Here is a 22268-nt window from a genome sequence, read left to right on the forward strand (position 1 = left end):
ACAAAAACACAAACTAGTTTTAAAATACTGTTATCACTAAGTATTTTATTCACTCTAGTAACACTAACTTATATCAGAATAGTGTTATCCCTAAGTGTTTGATTCACTCTATTAGCCCTAATATCAAAGTACTGTTATCCCTAAGTATTTGATCGACACTATTAACCCTAATATTAAAGTACTGTTATTCATGAATATTTGATTTATTCTATTAACCCTAACTAATATTAAAGTACTGTTATTCATAAATATTTGATTTATTCTATTAACCCTAACTCATATTAAAGTACTGTTATCCCTAAGTGTTTGATTCACTCTATTTCCTGAAGTACTTTTATTTACTTTCCGGTGTAAAATTAGTTACTTTCCACTGAACTTTTATTTACGGCCTTGTTAAAAGAATGAGTAACATTTATCCCAGCAGGGAGTTAAAATTATGGCCTTCGATACACACCCCTTTACGCCTCTTGGTAGAACTTAAATACTTGATCTATTATCACAACTCTCGTTTTACTTTGGAGCTGTTATATTATTCATGAAATACTTTAACTGTGATACAAAAACACTACAAAATGGAGAGAAACTGTTTTCTAGCTCAGCACCGGACATAAATCATGTTAATATACGTTTGAAAGTCACTTGAAAACACGTTAAATTTGTTTCAGCACCTGTCTTAGCATGCATCACAATAGGAAGCCGTGTTCATGGCTGAACGGCCAATCAGAGAAAAGCACTGCGTTCGAACAAACGAGATGACGGAGTAGCGAAGACAGGAACTGTGCACCTCGAAAAGGAGAAAGTGAGAAAAAAAAAACTCATGGGCTAAAAATCTCATGTCTGATATTTAGTAAGACTCACCCTTTCTCATGGATCTTTAATTGTGAGAATGAAACGAAACACTTCTACGTGAATGTCCAACTATGAGCGACAAGTAAAACGATTTGTCACCTATATTGTGTCATTGTGACCGCAATAACTGTTGGAAACAGTGTTGTTTCAAGGTGTACGTTCACGCTATGCAGTTTTTATTATTTTTGTTTTTTTGGAATTTCATGCAGGGCTACTACAATGCTATCTTCGCTACTCAACTTTAATTTAGATGTGATAAACTGTGAAGAAATCAGCTAGAAAACGTTATCCGCCGCGTGTTATAACGCTTTCAGAGCAAGCATATACAATAACGACATTCGAACTCATGACTCAGTATCGCGAGTTCGAGTGTCCTAGTTACCAGGCCGAGTCAGGTTTCAAAAATAATATTTTGAGCACAAAACTGTCCTGTACTCAACAGGGGTATCGAAACCATTTTTATAAGCCTTCAGACTTACCGCCGAGCCACCGGGAGACAAATTATACAAAGAAATTCCAAAGTAAATATATTGTTTCATATTTCATAAAACGAAAGGGGGCGCTGCAATAGCAAGATTTTCGATTATCGAAAATTTGTAGAATCAGTAACACATTAGATTTTTAAATGTGGAGGCCGATGGATTCATATTTCTTTAAACTTCCAAATAATTGAAACACATTAAACGACTCGAGGAGTTTCACCTGTTTATTAGTTGGGAAAATGAGTCTAAAAAAAAACGTGTATTTGTTAGTTTCTTTGCTTGTGACTACTAGCGTGATGGAATTCAGTGGCTGTGATCACACACCGGGAAATGAACCTCTTTTATTTTAATGTCTTCAGAGAATATCCTTCTGTCCTTGAGAATATTTTAAATAAAGTATCGCGTGTAAGACCGCCAGCACATCACGCTTTAGACTTAATTTTGAAGTCAGAGAGTGTCCAGGAATGTAGGTAGTGGAGTTTATACGCTCCACTCAAATCAAAGGCCCTTTTAACAAGCATTTCGCAGTACGTTCCATAAACTCAACGTTAAAATTAGCGCACCAACATCAAACTAAAACACAACAAGGCAATTTTTGCTGTTCGTGATTCCTAGAATTGCACGCATAATGTATCCCTTCCCTTTCTTCAGTACTGAAATCAGACATAGTTAGCACGTTTGTTTTATTGGATTTCAGACAAAGGAACTAAGTTCGTCAACACTTTCACCTTTGACCTTTAGAATTTACCGTCACTCTCAAAGCGCGCCCTCAACAACAACAAAAAAAAACGGATCGCCATTTTTGTTTTATCAGTAACAGGTCTCGAACCTAGGACCGCACCTCCACAGTCCAAAACGTGAACTACAGGAATGCGCTCGGTTTGGGCTTAGTGTTAGAGCTGAGAACTTCAATTTACGAATGGTTTTTTTTTCATCTTGCCACTTTTCAATTTATATTAAAGTTACGTGTTTTTTCTTCGAATTTGCCAAAGAAACTATTTATATTTCTACGTTCAGAACTGTGTAGGTTTATACTATTTTCTAATCTCTTTCCAGAGTTGCTCCGTAATTCGTCTAACGAATTAAAATATTTACTAAAACTTACTTTCGATACCCGCGATGGACAGTGTATAAAATAGTTCATTATGTTGCTTTAAATTTAACAATAAACAAACAGTCATACTAGTCCTGTTGCATTAACACGGCGATCATAACTGAATCAAATCGACCGTGTCGCCCCCCAGTGGCACAGCGGAATGTCTGCAGACTCAGACCGATAAAAACCGGGTTTCGATACCTGTGGTAGGCACAGCACAGGTAGTCTATTGTGTAGCTTTGTGCTTAGTTCCAAACAAACAATCAATCAGTCAATCGTATTGCTTCTTGAACTAACACTTACAACCACATAAAAAACACAACACAAAAAGGGGTAAAACTACATTTTATTACTACAATACACAATGAGAACATGTAGAGTTCATAATTGCATCGGAAACAGTGCGTCAGAAACTTCGTTCAAATTCTACACTCTTATATAATTGAATTGGTTTGGTTTGTTTTAAATTTTGAGCAAAGCTACACCAGGGCTATCTGCGCTAGCCGTTCCTAATTTAGCAGTGTAAGACTAGATGGAAGGCAGCTAGTCATGACCACCCTCCGCCAATTCTTGAGCCACTCTTTTACCAACGAATAGTGGGATTGATCATCACATTATAACGCCCCCACGACTTAAAGGGCGAGCATGTTTAGTATGACGGGCTTTCGAACCTGCGATCCTCATACTACGAGTCGAGTGCCTTAATCACCTGGCCATACCTGGCCGATTTATAATTGTAACAGGACATGAAATACAAAGTGATTATTAACATAACTTATATATATATTTATTTATAAATTACACCGAAGTTCGAAACCAAGAGTTGAAATGACAGTTTTTCTTCATATTATATAAAGTGGGTTATCTGCTGTGTCTAACCCGGGGAATCGAACTTCGGATTCTAGCTTTATTCCCTAAATTCTTATTTCTTACAATGTGGGGGCTCGGGGGGGGATGAACGGATGTAGCTTTTACTCTCATTAATTATCTCAATATTAAATGTTGCTTCTGTTCATTGTTGAATTTCAAACGGTATTCACATGTTTGTATTGAGTCAGCCCCAATAAAACAATCATTCGCGGACCTGGATGTTGGGGTGAAACCTGATGACCCACATGAATAATGATATAACATATTGGTAAGTCCCTTATTATGATGAATACTGATACGTCATGGAAAACGTGGGTTTAAATTTTTTCTACGTCACAGAAATTGTGTATTTATCTATTTCTTTTGAGTATTTATTATTATTTTTTACGCCAATCAAAAACATCTTGTTATAAACTTTATTTAAGAAACACAATGATAACAATAATATTGCTGAATTTATACTGCTTGAACACAGCGCAGAACAAATACTTTGAACAAACATCTTATGGAGTGAATTATTTTAAATTTTTTACTGGTTTCTTTTTTTCTTTTAGCCGTCATTAAAGCTCAGATGTGTTCAAAGAATTGTTATAACTGCGCATGCGTATTAACTTGAGTTATACCATACAAATTTAGGTATTTATAGCTATCATAGAAGTATCTGGATATTCATTTCGGTATTTGTATGAAAAATGTTTAGTAGAACCTAAATTATTTGTACTTTATTAGTTGAAAATGTTACAGAGCTAAATTTGTTTTCACACACACACAGATATATATATATATACTACTAATTATAAAATGATTTCGAATTTTATGAAATAAATTACGCTGTTTTACACAGCTTTATTCTCCGTCAATTCGGTCGTCAAATCGACCCCTTTGACTGCTTTTACGCACGAATCCTTGTGAGGAATAAACAGGTATTTACTTCTGAGCTACGACCACATCACCGTTCTTGACTCATATGTCACAGACACATATAGGACCATTAAGCTTAGCAAACGAGAGCACAGTTTGCTGAGTGACAGCGGTCATCTCTGGGACTTCATTGGCCAACTTCGGTCACGTGGTCCTTTTTTTTCAGTGAATATCATTACGCCTTGGACGTAAGGGTCGCGGGTGCAAGGTGGACCACAAATCATTTGCCCTTCACTTCATTATGAGTTCGTATTTCGGTGAATTTTCGCCCAATAATTGGGCTAACAGCAACCAAGAACATCATTTTGAGCAAAACCCCAAATATGGTGTGAACTACAGCGATAATCATTACTGTCAGTTTGCACCAGCGATTTCTTTCAGTTCACGTTGTCCACAAAACTATGGAAGATTAGACGCCTTAAGCATTCCTGCAAAAACTCCCTTGTATGACCAAAGTCCAGGGGAATATGATATGATACATACGTTTTGTTCAGGTTTGGTATCGTCCCGCTCTGATCAAAATTCATTACCGGTAGAGAACCGAAATTTTAGTAGCTGTAAGTTAACGACATTCCCATCGCCTGGTAATCCTGCCTTCGAAACATCTTCCACGGTAACAAACCAGAGTTATGACGGTAGAGTTCCGGAGTCTTCTAACACAACTTACGCAGGACTGAAGACAAATATTTATCCTTGGATGAAATCCTACAAAGGTCAGTACATGTGCTTGTTTTTCTTTTTTTGGCTGTGATTTCTTTTGTTTGTCCACGTGTAAACCTATAAACTATCTTCCTTTTCTTTCTTTTTTTATAAAACAAGTCTCACGTGAAACCTCGAGACCCGCGTGATCTTTATATATATATATTATATATATTCAAAATAACGCCATTCTACAAGTATGACGTCACTCAAAATACTGGTTAGGGCTAATATTTGTTATGCGTTCAAATTATATCTAGTATTATCTCCCGTTATTGAAAATTTTTCAAACGTATTATTATACCTTTTATCAACAGATTCCGGTCAAGCTTCTAAACGGACCCGTCAAACCTATACCCGTTACCAAACGCTGGAACTGGAGAAAGAGTTCCATTTTAATCGGTATTTAACGAGACGTCGAAGAATAGAAATCGCGCACACTCTAGGCTTAACTGAACGACAAGTTAAAATTTGGTTTCAAAACAGAAGAATGAAAGCCAAAAAAGAAAACAAGCTTCAAGTTTTCGAAGATCAAGAAAGCAGCAACTTGCAGCCTGAAAATGAAGCTAAAAGTGGTTCATTGCATAAAAACGATACAAATGTGGCTACTTAAAATATACGTTCTTGTCAGTTGGGATTTCTGTGAAATTCAAAGAACGTTTGGAAATATGCTTAAAAATCAGGATACCGCATTGAAATAGTTTAAGCCTTCAAAGCAGTGTTGAGCCAAAGTCTGGAACAGTAAAAGTTCTACCCCCTGACAGTCCACTTTTAAGACAAGTAAGCTTAATTTATTGCATGCTATAGAAAGTGTTAGGCCTATTTCAGTTTGATTGTTCGTTCTAAAAGCTTGCGAAAATGTTCAGTGACTGAAGACCGGCAATCTAAGAGAGTACAAACGGGGGAAACTTTACACCTCTGGCAAAGTTTGTTCTTTCACTCCTATTTAGCTTCACACTAGGAAGAGTTCAGGTGTGAGCAGTTTTATGACACTGAGACTGACAAACAGACGGGTTTATGATTGCAAGTTGTGCTGCTACCGAGGAACAAATATACAAGGCCTGTCGCTTTCTAAATTGCTGTGCGAGAACATGCGCATTCGTAACGATATTCTTTTATCCATAATTTGTAGAAAACAACTTGAAAGAACAGGTAAAGAAGTGAATCGGGTTGTACTATTGAAACGGTAAGTTCACAGCCTATTTATTTATCTACGAAGATTACCCTTTAGAGTTCCCACTGGCTCTAATAACACATAATAAACCCAGGTTTAGAAAACAGTTCTTTTCAGTCACGTTTAAATAATAATTATGCTGAGATGACAGTTGTTCTTTAAAATTACCTGCAAAAGTAGCTTCAAAATCACACAGACATATGCTAGGATAGTTAGAAGAAATACACTGGCTCGAACTTGAAATTATTTAGTATGTCGATGCCTTATACGGTTCATCTCGAGAGGGTGTTGACCAAAGGCGAGTTAAGCGGGCATGTTCTAGTCTGCCCCTTTCACCCTGAAGGTAGCTCTCATTTTATTTTATTTTTTTATAGCAGTGCAACTTTGATAGATTGTTTAGGGAGAGCATTCGTGATGCAACATTCTAGAAACGTTGTCCACTATACTTGTGTCTCCACGACAGGCAGTTGCTGTCCATTCTACAAATTTCATCAGAGTGTAACTTGACTAATTATTTCGCCCGCTAAATTTCGTCGTACTAAATATTCAAAACAGTTTGTTTCACCAGAATTTGCATGTTAGGTGCAACTCAGTTAAGTTTAGTCTTTAAATATAATCGCTTCACACTTGTAGACCGACCCATATTATCCTGATAACTTGGACCTGTTATGAGAGGAGTCAGTCATGCCCTCAGTGTCAGAAGAATGAAATCGCATGCTACTAAATCAAAACGAATCTGATATATGTCTTGACATCAACAAAAGCATATCACTTCACAACGAATTTCTTCGAATTGTATGTAAAGTATCGAAATAAGTAGTCACACAAACACATTCAAAAGACAAGCGAAAACTAACGATTACGAAGTAGTAAAGACAGCCACGAGCAACCCTTATTGTAGATGTCATTGGACCAGAAGGTTTAGTCAAAGTGACCATTTGGTTTCTTTGAGTGTTTTCCCAAGTGTTTCTTCCGTACACATGTACAGAGTCATCCAGATAATTACAACCGATGGTATTGAGTTCTATATATAAATATATGTATAGCGAAGTTTTATTATATGAATTTAAACATAAGAGTAAATAAGAGGTAACTGATAAAAATGGATCTTTAGATCTTTCTACACCAACGTTATTTTGTAAGATATATATACAGAATATTTACCTGTATTTGTGATATATCTTGATATGGATGAAAATACGGGTACCGACTTTTTTAAAGAGATCTTGATCATGTCTTTATATTTGTTTTTTTAATAAGATAAAATAATTATTAATATTCAGGTAAATTCACTGAGAACTTTTGTATTTGTGATGCGCGTATATTCCAAAAATCTTTTGAAAGATAGTGTGCGAGGAATTTATTTTATAAGTTCCAAACTTTTTTCGATGTACAACATTATTGTGATGAGTAGGTTGTGTAGTCTTCTTGAATATATCCAGAGCAGAAGTATTTATAATGAATTAACTATGTTCTACTGAATATTATCACTGGATGTATTGAAAGGTTTAACACCCACAGATGTCACCCTCACGTATTTAGAGTGGTACATGATTAATAAATGTGTTACCCATGAGTTGTGTGGTGTGTTACCAACACATAAACTGCTGGCTTTGTTTGTATTTCATGATCACGAAGGTATGAGGTCAATAAGTAATATCTGTTTTGTGTGTGTACGAAAAAGTTAAATATTTGTTAAGTGATAACAGTTTATGTCAGTCAAATGTTGTGAACACTTGAATCTGAACTATCCAATAATGCACATATTATTATTACCGGCGATCTGTAAAGAACAGTTTTATGGATTAAGTACATTGTTTTAGTGTGTCATGAAGCATTGTCATGGCAATGATACAAGGTTTACTTTTTTAAACACGCTGCATCTGAGGCTCACAATGATACAAGGTTTACTTTTTAAACACGCTGTATCTGAGGCTCAGCAAAAGATCTTGATAAGTTAACATGATTACTATTAAAGAAAAGTTCCAATAATCAAATACTGAAGGGGGTGTTCCAAAAATCAAATATTGAAAGTTCCTTTTTGAACGTGAAATGTGATGTAAGATTACCAGCTGTTTGTTCCAAAAATCAAATATTGAAGTTCCTTTTTGAGTGTGATATGTGGTGTAAATTTATTAAATGATTGTAGTAAGACATACAATTGTTGTATACCACTGGTAATTAAGTAAAAATTTATTCATATATATATAAATATATATACATATCTGCAAATAAAGAATAGCTTATTGTGTAGAACTGGTGTTCCTGAGTGGTTTTTATAGAAGTTTATTTGTTTTTAAATGGTTATATAGACTTTAAGCACAGTATTTTCACTGATGTCATTGAGAGTAAATTTGTATGTAAGTGTAATTCCAGACTCTGTAAACACAAAAAACATTATATATAACTTTTATTAAACATCACACCATCTATTATATATATAGTATCACACAGGGATTAACATACATGTGGCTACTTTAAATAATTACAAAGAATGTCATCCAACAAATAAGAAGTTACTTGGAATAATTCATAATTGGAACATAATTTTACACAATAAGGTTTTATAGATTATTTTTATATGAAAAATACTGCAATTTTTAGCACTTCATTTATTTCTATGTATGTAACCATATTCAAAATATAAACACTATTGTAGATAGTATGCAATGTAAGTCTGAGTGAAAACTAGAAATTCTTCACATATTAAAGGAATCAAAGTCAGCATAATGTAATAAAGATATTATTTTATCAGTTTCGTAAACTTGCAGATTAAACTTTCCCTATTCAACCTTAAGAAACTACTTTGTTGTAGATCAGTATTGCTACTTACCATTTCATTGTGGTTTATTTTGTCCAAACAAATCATAACATTATCCATTTCACTTATATTTGTGTTGCAGAAAATGCTTATAATAACACAAAATTCACGAGATTTCCTGGAGCATATTTCAATATACTTATGACGAGCTTACACAGTTATGAGCACATATTAAAACAGTACAGCTCCACTTGACGTTTCCAATCTAAAACAGATTTTAATTATGTAATTAAATAAAATTGAAAATACACTTTTTCCCCAATGATGTTATATATGAACACCTAAAACTTGCACTTTTTTTTATAGCTTCCTAGTTTTAAAACTGCTACTCCAAACCTAGCCCCACCTGATTGCTTAGTATTTATATACACAACTCTTGGATACATACATGGAATTTCCAGTTAAACTCAAGCTCTCAGACTGTTATTGGAAATCTGAGAGGGTAGTGTGTTTTTAAAATATTTACTTTAGTAGAAATTTCTAGTACACAACTACCCAAAGACCGACTCTACGTAACTAGCCAACCCAAAAACTTCCCTTTCGATGTTATTTGGTTCTGTAGTGCGTACGATTTGTTGAAGCAACCGAAAATCGGTCGCCATTTTTGTTTACATTTAAAATCGACATTATGGCGTCGTTTGAGCCTAGGCGCAGGCGCAAGAATGGCGTCATTAAAAAAAGTAAGGACTATACGACAGTTCGGTTGAAACTAAGATAGTCTATAAGTACAAGATCCGTTGTCAACAAGGTAAAATATACAAGATTCGTTAGTTTAGTTTAAGGTAAAATATACAAGGTTCGTTAGTTTAGTTAAACGAGTATTTGGGCATAAAAATGGTGGTCTAACACAATTTTCTAACTGTTGTTAATAAAGATCATTGGATTGCTAATAAAAAAAACACCTTAGGATTAGACGAATGAAAATAAATGTTTAAGGCTTTATTGCTATAGTAATATAATTATGAACCAAATTAAGAGCAAATATTAAGTTATCTTTAACTGTATACGCAGTTAAATTATTCTGAGAATTACTTAAAAATAAAAACCAAATAAGTACTAAACACAGGCGTAACGAAATTTTTACATCTATTACAGTTACGTGTTTGTTAGTTATGCCTTACCACTACTAGACTGTTGTCTAAGGTGACACAACTAAATAAAACCTTGTTCATAGCTTAACAATTGCTATATTTATGTGTGGTATAGTTATGCCTTACCACTAGTAGACTGTTGTCTAAGGTGACACAACTAAATAAAACCTTGTTCATAGCTTAACAATTGCTATATTTATGTGTGGTATAGTTATGCCTTACCACTACTAGACTGTTGTCTAAGGTGACACAACTAAATAAAACCTTGTTCATAGCTTAACAATTGTTATATTTATGTGTGGTATAGTTATGCCTTACCACTACTAGACTGTTGTCTAAGGTGACACAATTAAGTAAAACCTTGTTCATAGCTTAACAATTGCTATATTTATGTGTGGTATAGTTATGCCTTACCACTAGTAGACTGTTGTCTAAGGTGACACAACTAAATAAAACCTTGTTCATAGCTTAACAATTGCTATATTTATGTGTGGTATAGTTATGTCCTACCACTACTAGACTGTTGTCTAAGGTGACACAACTAAATAAAACCTTGTTCATAGTTTAACAATTGCTATATTTATGTGTGGTATAGTTATGTCCTACCACTAGTAGACTGTTGTCTAAGGTGACACAACTAAAACCTTGTTCATAGTTTAACAATTGCTATATTTATGTGTGGTATAGTTATGTCCTACCACTAGTAGACTGTTGTCTAAGGTGACACAACTAAAACCTTGTTCATAGTTTAACAATTGCTATATTTATGTGTGGTATAGTTATGTCCTACCACTACTAGACTGTTGTCTAAGGTGACACAACTAAATAAAACCTTGTTCATAGCTTAACAATTGCTATATTTATGTGTGGTATAGTTATGCCTTACCACTAGTAGACTGTTGTCTAAGGTGACACAACTAAATAAAACCTTGTTCATAGCTTAACAATTGCTATATTTATGTGTGGTATAGTTATGCCTTACCACTACTAGACTGTTGTCTAAGGTGACACAACTAAATAAAACCTTGTTCATAGTTTAACAATTGCTATATTTATGTGTGGTATAGTTATGCCTTACCACTACTAGACTGTTGTCTAAGGTAACACAAATAAAACATTGCTCATAGCTTAACAATTGCTATATTTATGTGTGGTATAGTTATGTCTTACCACTAGTAGATTGTTGCTTAAGGTAACACAACTAAAACCTTGTTCATCGCTTTAAAATTGTTATATTTACGTGTGGTATAATTATGTCCTACCACTGTTACACTGTTGCCTAAGATAACACAACTAAAACCTTTCATAGCTTTAACATAAACAGTTACAGTTTCTATGTCTGGGTGTATGCTAAAGTATATGAGATGAAACACTGATACGAAGAGTTGCCCTGAGTTTCATGATACACCTGCTTAATGTCGTGGTTTAAAAGTTTTAAAACACATCACTTACACACACATACAACCCGCAGCTAAACTGCTACCATATTTGCTGTCTTACCACTTCGTTCGGTTAAAGCGACTTTTCCCGAAGCGCCGAGCAGGTTTGAAGCCGATGAAAACAGCGCTGTTTCCGTCAAACCAGAAGATGCATCGCTGTTATCTGGCAGAAATAAACTACATTAACAAATCTTCGTCATGTTAAAATATTCGGATAAACAAACAGTCAAAAACATTTTAAACAGACGAAATGATGCATGCGATTTTTAGTAAAAAATTAAAACAAACTGAACAAACACTGACAGAAAAACAAACAAACTGCACCACATTTTAAATATATATATTTAAACCAGGGACATTTCTTCGTGTACCAAGTAAAGGACAGTAGTAAAATTAACTTACTATTCTAATTCTTATGCAAGTTGTAACAGTGTGGAACTTCTAAAGGTGTATGCATGTTGTGTTTTGTGAGATAACTATGAGGTCCTGTACATAGCTGTGTTTACCGGGGACTAATAAGCCCAGAGAGCAGAATAGAGGAAAAGGGCAAGTCGTTGTGACTGCGCTCGAATGGCAGACAACTTACCTCTGGGGGCTTTGTGACAACTCACCGTTCCTGTTGTCTCTGACGTAGGCCAGTAATAAATAATTCATGTGCTGAGTAGAAGATGTTCTGAAACACGCGTATTTGGGTTGTCACGTGTTCTGTAGCGAAGAAATTTGAACACGTTTTTATATATATATATATATATATATATATTATTTATTTGGACTAGATGCTATATCCTGATCATGCGTATTCGGACATCTCTTGTACTCTCGTTCCTGGGACCTAAAGACGAATGAGAAAGGGACAGAGAAGAGATAGTTGGAGAATTCTGGCAGTTATTAATTGAGGGGGAAGAAATTATAATGTGCTTGCTGGGTTTCGGAATGTTCTAAGCGCCTCATTCGCCCAGAAAGGTATCGATCACGAAAGAAAATGAGCAGTAGGAAAAGGCTGGATTTCTGAGACCGGAGAACTGACAGTCCCCAAGCATATCGAACCTGGCCTTTGGAAACTTGGAGCACGTTATCAGGCGTGTAACACGCGGCCCTTGCCAGACCAAGGCCCGTGCCTGGAGAGAGTGAGACAGAACATACAGAGAAACACCTAGTCACGCCTAAGACCACGTTTTCGAGACTTGAGACACGGCAGGCTATGAACCAAGGTTTCTGGTAGTGTACAACTGGAAAGGCATGATGTCTCTACCCTGAATTTTAAAGCGACCGTCTACATAACACGAGACTCAAAACTACTACATTGATTTTTAGAGTTTGAGCTTTTAAACTGTTAAACTCTAGTTTCTTGCCTTTATCTTCTTCTAAAGATTCTACAGTACGTGGCAGTACTGTCATAGTTACTGGTGGTAAGTTTATTAGTCACTTCGTAAGTTTGGACTACAGGGTAACTCTGACATTATCAGTGATAACAGCAATAGTAAGTTCCATCTGAAAAAGTCTGATTGAAACTGCCCCTTGTGATCCCTCTGTTTTGAACAGTAGCTTTTACATAAATCATTTTCTCAGTTAATATATTTAAAAGGCGTTCAGTGTGCCGTGAGGCCTTATTCTGTTTTTGAACTAAAGTGTCAGCCTGCTTTATCACTATCATAAAACATAAATTTTCGAACTTTTCAGGGGCCCTTTAAAACAGAGAGAAAATATTGGCGCGATAATTAATCGGTTTCCTAAAAGCTACTTTCCCTTGATGATGTACTTAACCTTTAACTTTTGCACGACTCGGATTGGACATTGAGATCACGTGGGTAGTTAAAAAAATACCATATTTGAAATTATGAGCTTTTAAAAGCGTGTCGGAGGTTTCCCGAAGTGCAATACAGCCATAATTCATCCAAAATTGCGTGGAATATTAGGCAAAATTATTTTTACACCACAAATCACGGTGACCAGATGAGCTCGTATCAGTTTGTCAACTCCCTGACCTCGTGCTACGGCCACCGCGCGCAGGAACCGGCTGCCCAGGACTACTACACCCCTCAGGTGCCGGCTTACAATAGTTGTTACAGCGGTCCAGCATCTCCTGTCCAGCAATATGGACCGTATTCTCAACCCACAGTACCTCACCTACAGAATGGAGATCACACGCATTTTAACAGTTGCAGTCAGCGTCTAAGTCACCCTAACCCCAGCCCGAGCCCGAGAACGCCGACACCGTCAGTGACACCGGTACCGAGCTGCAAATATGCAGAACCCACTGCGGCATCACCGCAGGACCTAAGCACGACTTCCAGCTCACAGCAGCCGGCGCCGAACAGCCCCAAACCCCGAAGTTCCCCACAGCCTCCGCGGCAGTCTCAGTCTCAGCCAACAGGTGGACATCAGCAGTCACAGTCAGCTGGACAGCAGCAGCAACAGAGTTCACAGTCGCAACAAAACCAATCAAACCAACCAGCTCAAACTCAGAACAACCAACAGAAAGGGAACGAGTCGTCAAATCAGCCTCACATCTATCCGTGGATGAGAAAGACCCACGTTGGTCAGAGTAAGTACATTCCAAGTATTATGGTTCGCAATTAAAAAGACTTTCCCTCGTCAACTCTTCCTTTACCAAGAAGGCAGGAGAGATGTTCTTACGGTCCTGCCGAGCCATATCCGCGGTGTGAGCTTGCAGGAGCGATGCAGCTACTTTTCAGCGTAGATAAATGCAGTAAATATTCCTCGGCCATGTGCTGTCAGACGAGATTTCTCCTCCTCCTTCCATAGCACGCGCCACGTTAGTCCTATAAAACTTTCCGCGAGGCCATAATTTTGTCACTTTCTTGACCCAAAGTAAAGAGCTTAGTTTACAGCGAACGGGAATCGAGCCATAAAACTAAACGAGCTCCGGAATGCCCAACCCAACCAGAGAGACAGTTTTATGGTGGCCATAAAACCTGTCACAGAATGCAGAGCTCGGTAAGGAAGAGTTGCAGCGTTGATAATAACTGTTAGAGAAAGGAAGAAATTCGACACTAGGGGGAGAAAAATATTTATTAGTGTAATTATTACGTAATATGAAACAGATAATTTACAGAAATAGTTATAAGATAATTATACCAATAATAATATAATGCAGGAAGTTTCAGATGTGATTTCTGTTTTACTGGTATGGAAAGCAAGCTTTTCATTAAAATATTTTTGTGTTCACTTTTTTTTGAGTAGCGTACATTTCTATAATACACAAACTATCTCCTGCTATTATTATTTTCCTTTATTTATAGATGGAGTAAATGCAATGGGTGAGACCAAACGTCAAAGAACATCATACACTCGCTACCAGACTTTAGAATTGGAAAAAGAATTTCATTTCAATCGCTATCTGACCAGGCGAAGAAGAATAGAGATCGCACACGCCCTCTGTCTGAGTGAACGGCAAATCAAAATCTGGTTCCAGAATCGTAGAATGAAATGGAAAAAGGAACACAAAATGGCTAACACAGTGCCACCTCAGATACCTCACCATCAGGTGATGGTTAATACAGTTCATGGCTTTAGGGAATACAACTATAGTAACAGTGTTTATTAAACAGTTGTAAGTTCATTAGATATATATATATTTTTAATTTAGACGATAAAAAATAAAAGGAATATTGATATAGTAAAACAGATATCGTAAACCCTATGATTTACTGATAGAATTAAAATGGCGTCGTCTAAGAAACGTATTAACAAATACTCATGTATTTTAGATACGAGATTTTGTGAAGTTAATAGTGTGTATTTTACAAAAAGGAAACAACGACAAAAACTATTAATGTGGTCTGTCTGCAGCTGGATTAATGTAGAGAACATGCAGTAAGCTAGATATATAGTTATAACTTTTATTTTGATCAAGGAATTTTAAATCAGCATACACTAAGCCTGAAATATAATTGTAACTGTTACTTAGAAGTCCCATTCATTTTTTCCGCTCTTAATTACTTATTGTGATTTTCACAAATGTTATTTATACTGATAAGATCCCAAATATTTCACTATTAATACTATCTACAGAAAGATAAAAATAAGTATAATACATTTTAATAGAATAAACGAGTTTCAGTTTCGAAAGCTTAATACTAGCAGCATTTAGTAAGGAAAGTTCACAAATTTGTGAGGTTAGTTTTGTCACTTATCAAGTAGAACGTTCTGAAAGTTAACATTTTGCCCAAGGATACATAAACAATTAATTACACCATGCCTAATCCACGGGTTACATGCTACATTTTTAAGTTGCGTTTTTTTCCGTGTTAAGCCTTCTAATCTCTTCTGCAACTCAGTATGAGAAAAAACTTTAGAAAAGGTTGAAACACGCTGTAAATCTCGCTGCATTATATCAGAGAGACATGGAACATCGATATGGAACTCGTACTAGCTTTCTGGTTACTAATGATTAATAATTTAAAGTAATTTTGCTATAGTTTCTTTCCAATATTTATTCAGTTACAAACAATAACTCGAAATTTGACTTCTTACCAATTTGAATTAATATATCAAAAACAGTTTAGGTAAAATTGGTTTGTTTCAGACATCCAAGTTGATCATACTTCATTTGAATTAAACTCATTTGTTAATGTTGCCTAGGTAACGAGGGGTTATATAAATATCAAATAATTTGCACAGAGGATACATTGAAAAAACCATCCAGTTTATTTATACAGAACTGTTAAAAACATAATATATAAATTATTTTTCAATATACGAAGTATTCCAGGTATTTTTTGTTTTCGTAGAAACCTTTGAAAAATATATTATTTCTTGTAATTATTTAGGTGCCCTTGAAATAAGAATTACTAAAATAACTTTAGGTTAGATCGAACCAGCACAAAATAAAATTCATATCGACCTGAATATCCGTTACGTCACTGCTAGTAGTCTGGTTTGTTTTAAATTTCGTGCAAAGCTACACGAAGGCTATCTGCACTAGCCGTTCCTAATTTTGCAGTGTAAGACTAGAGGGAAGGCAGCTAGTCATCATCACCCACCGCCAACTCTTGGGGTACTTTTTTACCAGGGAATAGTTGGATTGACCATACATTATAACGCCCCAACGGCTGAAGTGGCGAGCGTGTTTGGTGAGAGAGGGATTCGAACCCTCGACCCTTAGATTACGAGTGGAGTGTCTTAACCACCTGGCCATGCCGGGCCACTGTTAGTAGTAGAAATCACGGCACATTCTCTTGTGTTGCTACTGTTATTAATTTTTGTCAATTAAGAAGTGTTTTTTTCTGAATAGCTCAGTGTGTTTTTGTTGTTGATGGTGTTTAGAATTTACCTTCAAATCCGTGAGAAACAATGAAATAATTTTAAGAATATTATGCCAAGTAATAAGGTTGGTTTAATCCCAAATGAGATATGATTATTACTCGATAACGCTTCTCTAAATTAAGTTATGTAAGGATATGTCTTTCCTGGCATAACTCTTTCCAAAATATTCTACATAAATGTTACTAATAGAATTACTGATCTTAAATGTAACCCTAATTCTTTTTGTTTTCAGACGTTTCTCTCTTCCACCCATTCCTGTTGATACACAGAATGGTTTTCACCCTTGGACGTAAATCGTACAGAGATGGAAGAAGTTATTTCAAAGTCTAATATCACCATCTTTATTTATAAATATATGCAGGACGTAGAACGTTATTACGTGTATTGCTTATACGTAACTGTTAATTTTCTGTTTTCGTCCTTAGGGTTTGCTCAGCCAAGTGTTTCGTTCTTGTCATGACCATTTTGGCTACACTTGAAAAATTTAGTTTAAAAAAACAAAGGAATTATTTGTTTTTCACCTCCTGATTTTATTGTTCTGATCTACCGAAACGGTGGTTAGATTCGCGTTTAATAGTTTTAATTGTTTGGCTTTCGTGAACAGTTGGCTTTATCAAAAGTTTAAAAAGATATTTCAAAATATTAAAGTATGCAGTTAATTCAAATTCACAGAAAGAAGATTTTAAAAGACTTCATAAGACTTTCTGATAAATCTTGATGGACTTTGGGGAAGAAGATGAGTTTTCTTCTTTGTAATGTAAAGAGACATCGATTTCCAATGGAGCCTGGTGGCAAAAAAAAAATATATATATATATAAAATCGGTCTTTTAGGATGCGAACTGTAAAATAGTAAAGATGGCAGTCAGAATTGTGGTGTCCTGAAACGTCAGAACTAGCGTGGAAGGAGGCACGAGACATTTAACACATACACCATATCTCTTTGAATATATCTATGTACCGACATTTCATTAAGTTTAAGTTATTGGTGTAATAAGATATTTAAGTATCTTAATGTGTGAAATTATAATCTACTTCTTTAGATAATTACATCTATTCAAAGTGTCGTGTGTGTGTCGTATGACTGAAACGTGCACGTGCATATCTCAGGGCTGTGTGAATACATTACGCTATTGTCTTCTAACAGTTTTTTCTGATCATCTATAAGACGTGTAAAAAAAAGTCTTTAGGTACCTGGATTCTTTTTTTTTTTTTTTTTCCCGTTGGTCATGTGTCCCCCTAGCGGCTGGATGTAAGCCTCCAGTATTGGCTGATCTCCGTAAAGCTTGGTAGTATTTCTCATTGTTAGTAGATTTCTCTTCTTAGAATTATATAGAATGGTGACATAAACAGTTTACAACGTTGGAAAGTAAACTCGGGGAGTCATTTTGTTGTGTGTTTCTTTTTAAGATATTGTAGTCAAAATATCTGGATTTTAAATTACAGGACCAAAATATGTCATTCCATTCTTTACAGCTAAATAAAGAGGCTTAACTGAATTTTATAACGATGGAATTATGTCATATTTTGTTATTTTTTATTAACAGAGTATAAAGGATGCCCGTGTTCGGGTTTGTGCAATTCATTTAACCTATCTTGTACAGTGACATTAGAATATGAATATATATTTTCTTTTTTTTCTTAGTTTATAAATACCTTTTACTTTTCGGTATTACTGAGAAAGACACGAAATGCGAATTTGGTTGACAAAAATAGAAGTATTATTACATTTCTTTTCTGTCTTAACGGTTTCACTTAATCCTTTTAATTAAGTAACCCCAGATCCTATTGGTGGAATACGTGTGTAAATAATGTAAATGTAATAATACTATATGACGTGTAGAGTATTATTGTGATGTATTGTTGTCCACTTGAGCTTGGACATGGTTTTGTGTAGGCCTCTCTCAAGGCTTAGTTAATACACTTTGTCATGTTGAAAAATAAATATTATGCGCCACTCTTTGTGTATTTATTGAACTACAATTGATCCCTCAGAAACTAAAGAAATTAATTATCTAATATAAAATAGTTTTATAATAATTGCGTTTTCTATAGAACACTTCTAACAACTACTGGTAACCTTCTAAGAGTTTATTAAGTGGAAAGTAAGGAAAGTATTTTTCATGTAGATTTATTTTAGTTTCAGAATATTAAAAGCTCAGTATAATCCCATAGATATCTAGCTGGAGTTATTTAACAGTGTTTCTTATGGAATTTGTATGTAATGAAAATTTACTTACAAAGGAAAAATCGACAGTTATCACCCAAGACAAAATAAACTGTTGAATTATAGCTAATAAACTTAATTTCTATAATGCCAATCAAAGCACTTGTAGAAAACTACAACCTTCAGTCTGAAATTGTAATTTTTCGTTTTTGGAAGTAACTAGTTGGAGTATAGCATGCAATTAATTTAATAAATGTGAATGGGTAACAGGCTCAAAAAATATTTTAGCACATTTTATTCAATAATATAGTTTTCTTCTCAGCTGCTAGCCAATCCCTGCCTTTCTTTTTCTATATATAACAGTTTGCCTGTATTTACAACATATACGAAAACTTTCTATATGAACTTTCAGTAGAAACTCTTTTCAAGAGCTAAGCCTATTTTCATTCAATTAGTTACATAGTGCAACACAGTTTTTTAACAAGACGATATTTCGTTTTCATTTAACTTATGATGTAAGTAGTAGTGTTGTCTTTAGTTAGAACGCCCTCTCGCTTTTCCTGTTGTTTTTTTTTTTTCGTAAAGCTCTTGGAAAATGTTTCTGTTGCTGTTTATCAATATTTCAATGCAAAGAAACAACACTGTTTGTATTAAAAAAAAAAGAGTCTTTACTGTTTACATGATTCAGAAACATAATATATTTCGTATTTAAGAAAGAAACAAAACAATTCCAACCTTTTAGGCTTACGAAATTTTAATCCTAAAATAATTTGAAAGATTAATTTTGTGAATTATTGAAATACCGTTACAAACCTTAATAACAATGAGTAAAATGGAATTTGTTTAGAAATTGATCATTTTTCTTTTATATAATTATATAAAACAAGTTAATTATGAATAACAAATGTTATCTGTTACACACCTTATCCGTCATTCACAGAGTATTATGTCTAAAATCCCATAGGTGGCGCTGTAATATGGCATTCATTTAATTTTTTTTAAATATTATTTTGGGTGTGGAAGTTTGTTTGGTGTAAAATCTATTTTTTGCACGTACGTTTTAACCTTTAATTCCCTATTAAGACCTGAGGTTTCCCAGCTAACTAAATCTTATTGTTGTAGAAATAGAACAACAGTGAATGTTTGAGCAAAAATTAAACCAACAATTGGATTCTGTTTGTATCAATCACATTTACTGAGAATAAATAAAATTATATTTCACTGCTTAACCTTTGGAAACCTGTAAAGAATATCTATACAATTAAACATATATACTGTCTTTATGAATATTTGCAACTAGCACAATATCGTGGCAAATTCATGCTCACTGGCATAAGCGATAATAAAAATCTAATAAACAAGAACTAACAATACTAAACCTGTGAAACTAGTATAGTAAAATGTGTTTGAAACTTATGCGATTGTTTGTTTGCTTTGAATTTCGCGCAAAAAATAGTGCAAAACATAATTCGTCTGCTGAAATAGGTTTGGTGTTTTATTTTTTACAGTGGGCATTTGATCATTTAAATTTGCATTTCCGTCCAAGTAGATGATGTAGACTTTCCCTGCTAGGGTTTGCCTTGTTTACCAAGCATTATCTATTTGTGAAATAAATAATGAAAAAAAATCGGAAAAGAAACTCCAAGCCAACATGTGGCGCCCTCAAACGAGTATCTGTTTAAACATCTGTTGAGCAGAGAAAATGAACGTTTTCCGGAACTAAAGCTTTTTGGTAATAAGGTGAGAGTTGATATTTAAACATGAGTTAGTTATCTTTGTAGCAAAACTTATAAATGTTTTAAAAAGTAGATTATAATAAAAAACAACAACTGTAAAAAGCAAAACTTGTTCGAACAACTTCAATTCAATTCTGATAACGAGTTTTTGTTCACGCATATACGTATATTACTTGGTGAATAAAGTGATGTATATAATATGAAAACGCCTAAGATTATGCTTGTTAAACGTCATGCCAGAGCCATAAATTTATATATATGTAATATAGATCTAAGTTCTATCATATCTATCTAAGTTCATCATATTTGAAATGCACTTTTCTAGGAGCAATTTAGGCTTAACTCTATAATAAGAACATATGATGACTATACTTACATCTTATTTTAAACCCTGATATGTAAGTCCACAGTTTATAACATATTTATTTCAACGAATATAATTTCTTAGTTTTTAAAACCAGTGTTATAGATTGAAAAACACGTTTAATATAGTCTTATATTTTTATTAATTAATTGTAATTTATTTATTTATACTTATTAAGAAATCAGTTACTGGTGAAAATCATTAAGTTGATGCGTTTGTGTGTGTGTGTTTTTTTCGTACAGTGACATTCAGTTAAAGATTCTTCATAAAACCCCAAAGTAGCGGGAGGGATTTACCATGAAATCTGAGAAAATGTAACATATGTATTGTTACTATCACACAAAAATTCTTTCTTTTACGTATAAGCAGAATTTAAAGTTCAAATTACATAAAAATGATAACACAAATATACACAAACATGATACGTGACTCCAATGTAAAAAAAACTGACTCAAAAATACACTTAAATTTAGAGAAAAACTCACTTCAAAATGCACCCAGACGCAAGAAAATAAGACTTGAAAATATACCGAAACGTAAAAATTGCCCTCAAATATATACACAAACTACCTTCAAAAATATATTCAAATGTAAAAAATGAATTCAAAAATATACTGAAGTTTACACAAGAAATCGATTCCAAAATTATATTCAAACGTATACAAAATTACCCTTCAAAACTATGCTCAACAAAAAATGACTCCACAATTATACTCAAATTTAGAGAAAAAGTGACTCAAAAATATGTACCCCTACCCCAAAAAATTATTTCAAAACTATACTCAAATGAAAAATCACTCCACAAATATACTCAAATGTACACAAAAACTGACTTAAAATGTGTATCCATACCCAAAATAACTTATTTCAAAACTATACTGAAGCTTAAAAACTGGCTCCAAAATATACTCAAATCTACACAAGAAACTGCCTCCAGAAATATATTCAAACGTATACAAAAACAGCCTTCAAAAATATACTCAAATCTACACAAGAAACTGCCTCCAGAAATATATTCAAACGTATACAAAACAGCCTTCAAAAAATATACTCAAATCTGCACAAGAAACTGCCTCCAGAAATATATTCAAACGTATACAAAAACAACCTTCAAAAATATACTCAAATCTGCACAAGAAACTGCCTCCAGAAATATATTCAAACGTATACAAAAACAGCCTTCAAAAATATACTCAAATCTACACAAGAAACTGCCTCCAGAAATATATTCAAACGTATACAAAAACAACCTTCAAAAATATACTCAAATCT

The 22268-nt window shown here is 34.3% G+C and overlaps 2 protein-coding genes and 1 long non-coding RNA gene across 4 annotated transcripts in view; 2 read left to right on the plus strand and 1 right to left on the minus strand.

Moving 5' to 3' along the window:
- LOC143238884 (uncharacterized) overlaps positions 1–18685 on the plus strand; it is a 66724-nt gene extending 48039 nt beyond the window's left edge. The window contains exons 1-4 of one of the 2 annotated variants that reach the window (XM_076479518.1): positions 9285–9660; positions 12219–13987; positions 14706–15016; positions 16964–18685. In XM_076479518.1, coding sequence (XP_076335633.1) covers positions 13396–13987; positions 14706–15010 — 897 coding nt within the window. In that variant the 5' untranslated portion in view covers positions 9285–9660; positions 12219–13395 and the 3' untranslated portion in view covers positions 15011–15016; positions 16964–18685. Of the gene's footprint in view, positions 1–9284; positions 9661–12218; positions 13988–14705; positions 15017–16963 lie in introns of those variants that run through there. The other variant, XM_076479508.1, reaches the window with a different exon arrangement.
- Positions 809–8347, plus strand: LOC143238904 (homeobox protein Hox-A5a-like). Its single transcript, XM_076479547.1, has 2 exons — positions 809–4931; positions 5235–8347. The coding sequence occupies exons 1-2, from the start codon at positions 4460–4462 to the stop codon at positions 5528–5530; spliced, it is 768 nt and encodes a 255-aa protein (XP_076335662.1). The 5' UTR covers positions 809–4459; the 3' UTR covers positions 5531–8347.
- LOC143238986 (uncharacterized) lies at positions 8485–12223 on the minus strand. Its single transcript, XR_013020885.1, has 2 exons — positions 11845–12223; positions 8485–11605 (listed from the first exon to the last, which is right to left on the minus strand). It is a non-coding gene; the product is annotated as an uncharacterized LOC143238986 (long non-coding RNA).
- Positions 18686–22268: the final 3583 nt, after the last annotated feature.

Source organism: Tachypleus tridentatus, chromosome 2 (genome assembly GCF_004210375.1).
Source record: "Tachypleus tridentatus isolate NWPU-2018 chromosome 2, ASM421037v1, whole genome shotgun sequence".
Classification (NCBI taxonomy): Eukaryota; Metazoa; Arthropoda; class Merostomata; order Xiphosura; family Limulidae; genus Tachypleus; species Tachypleus tridentatus.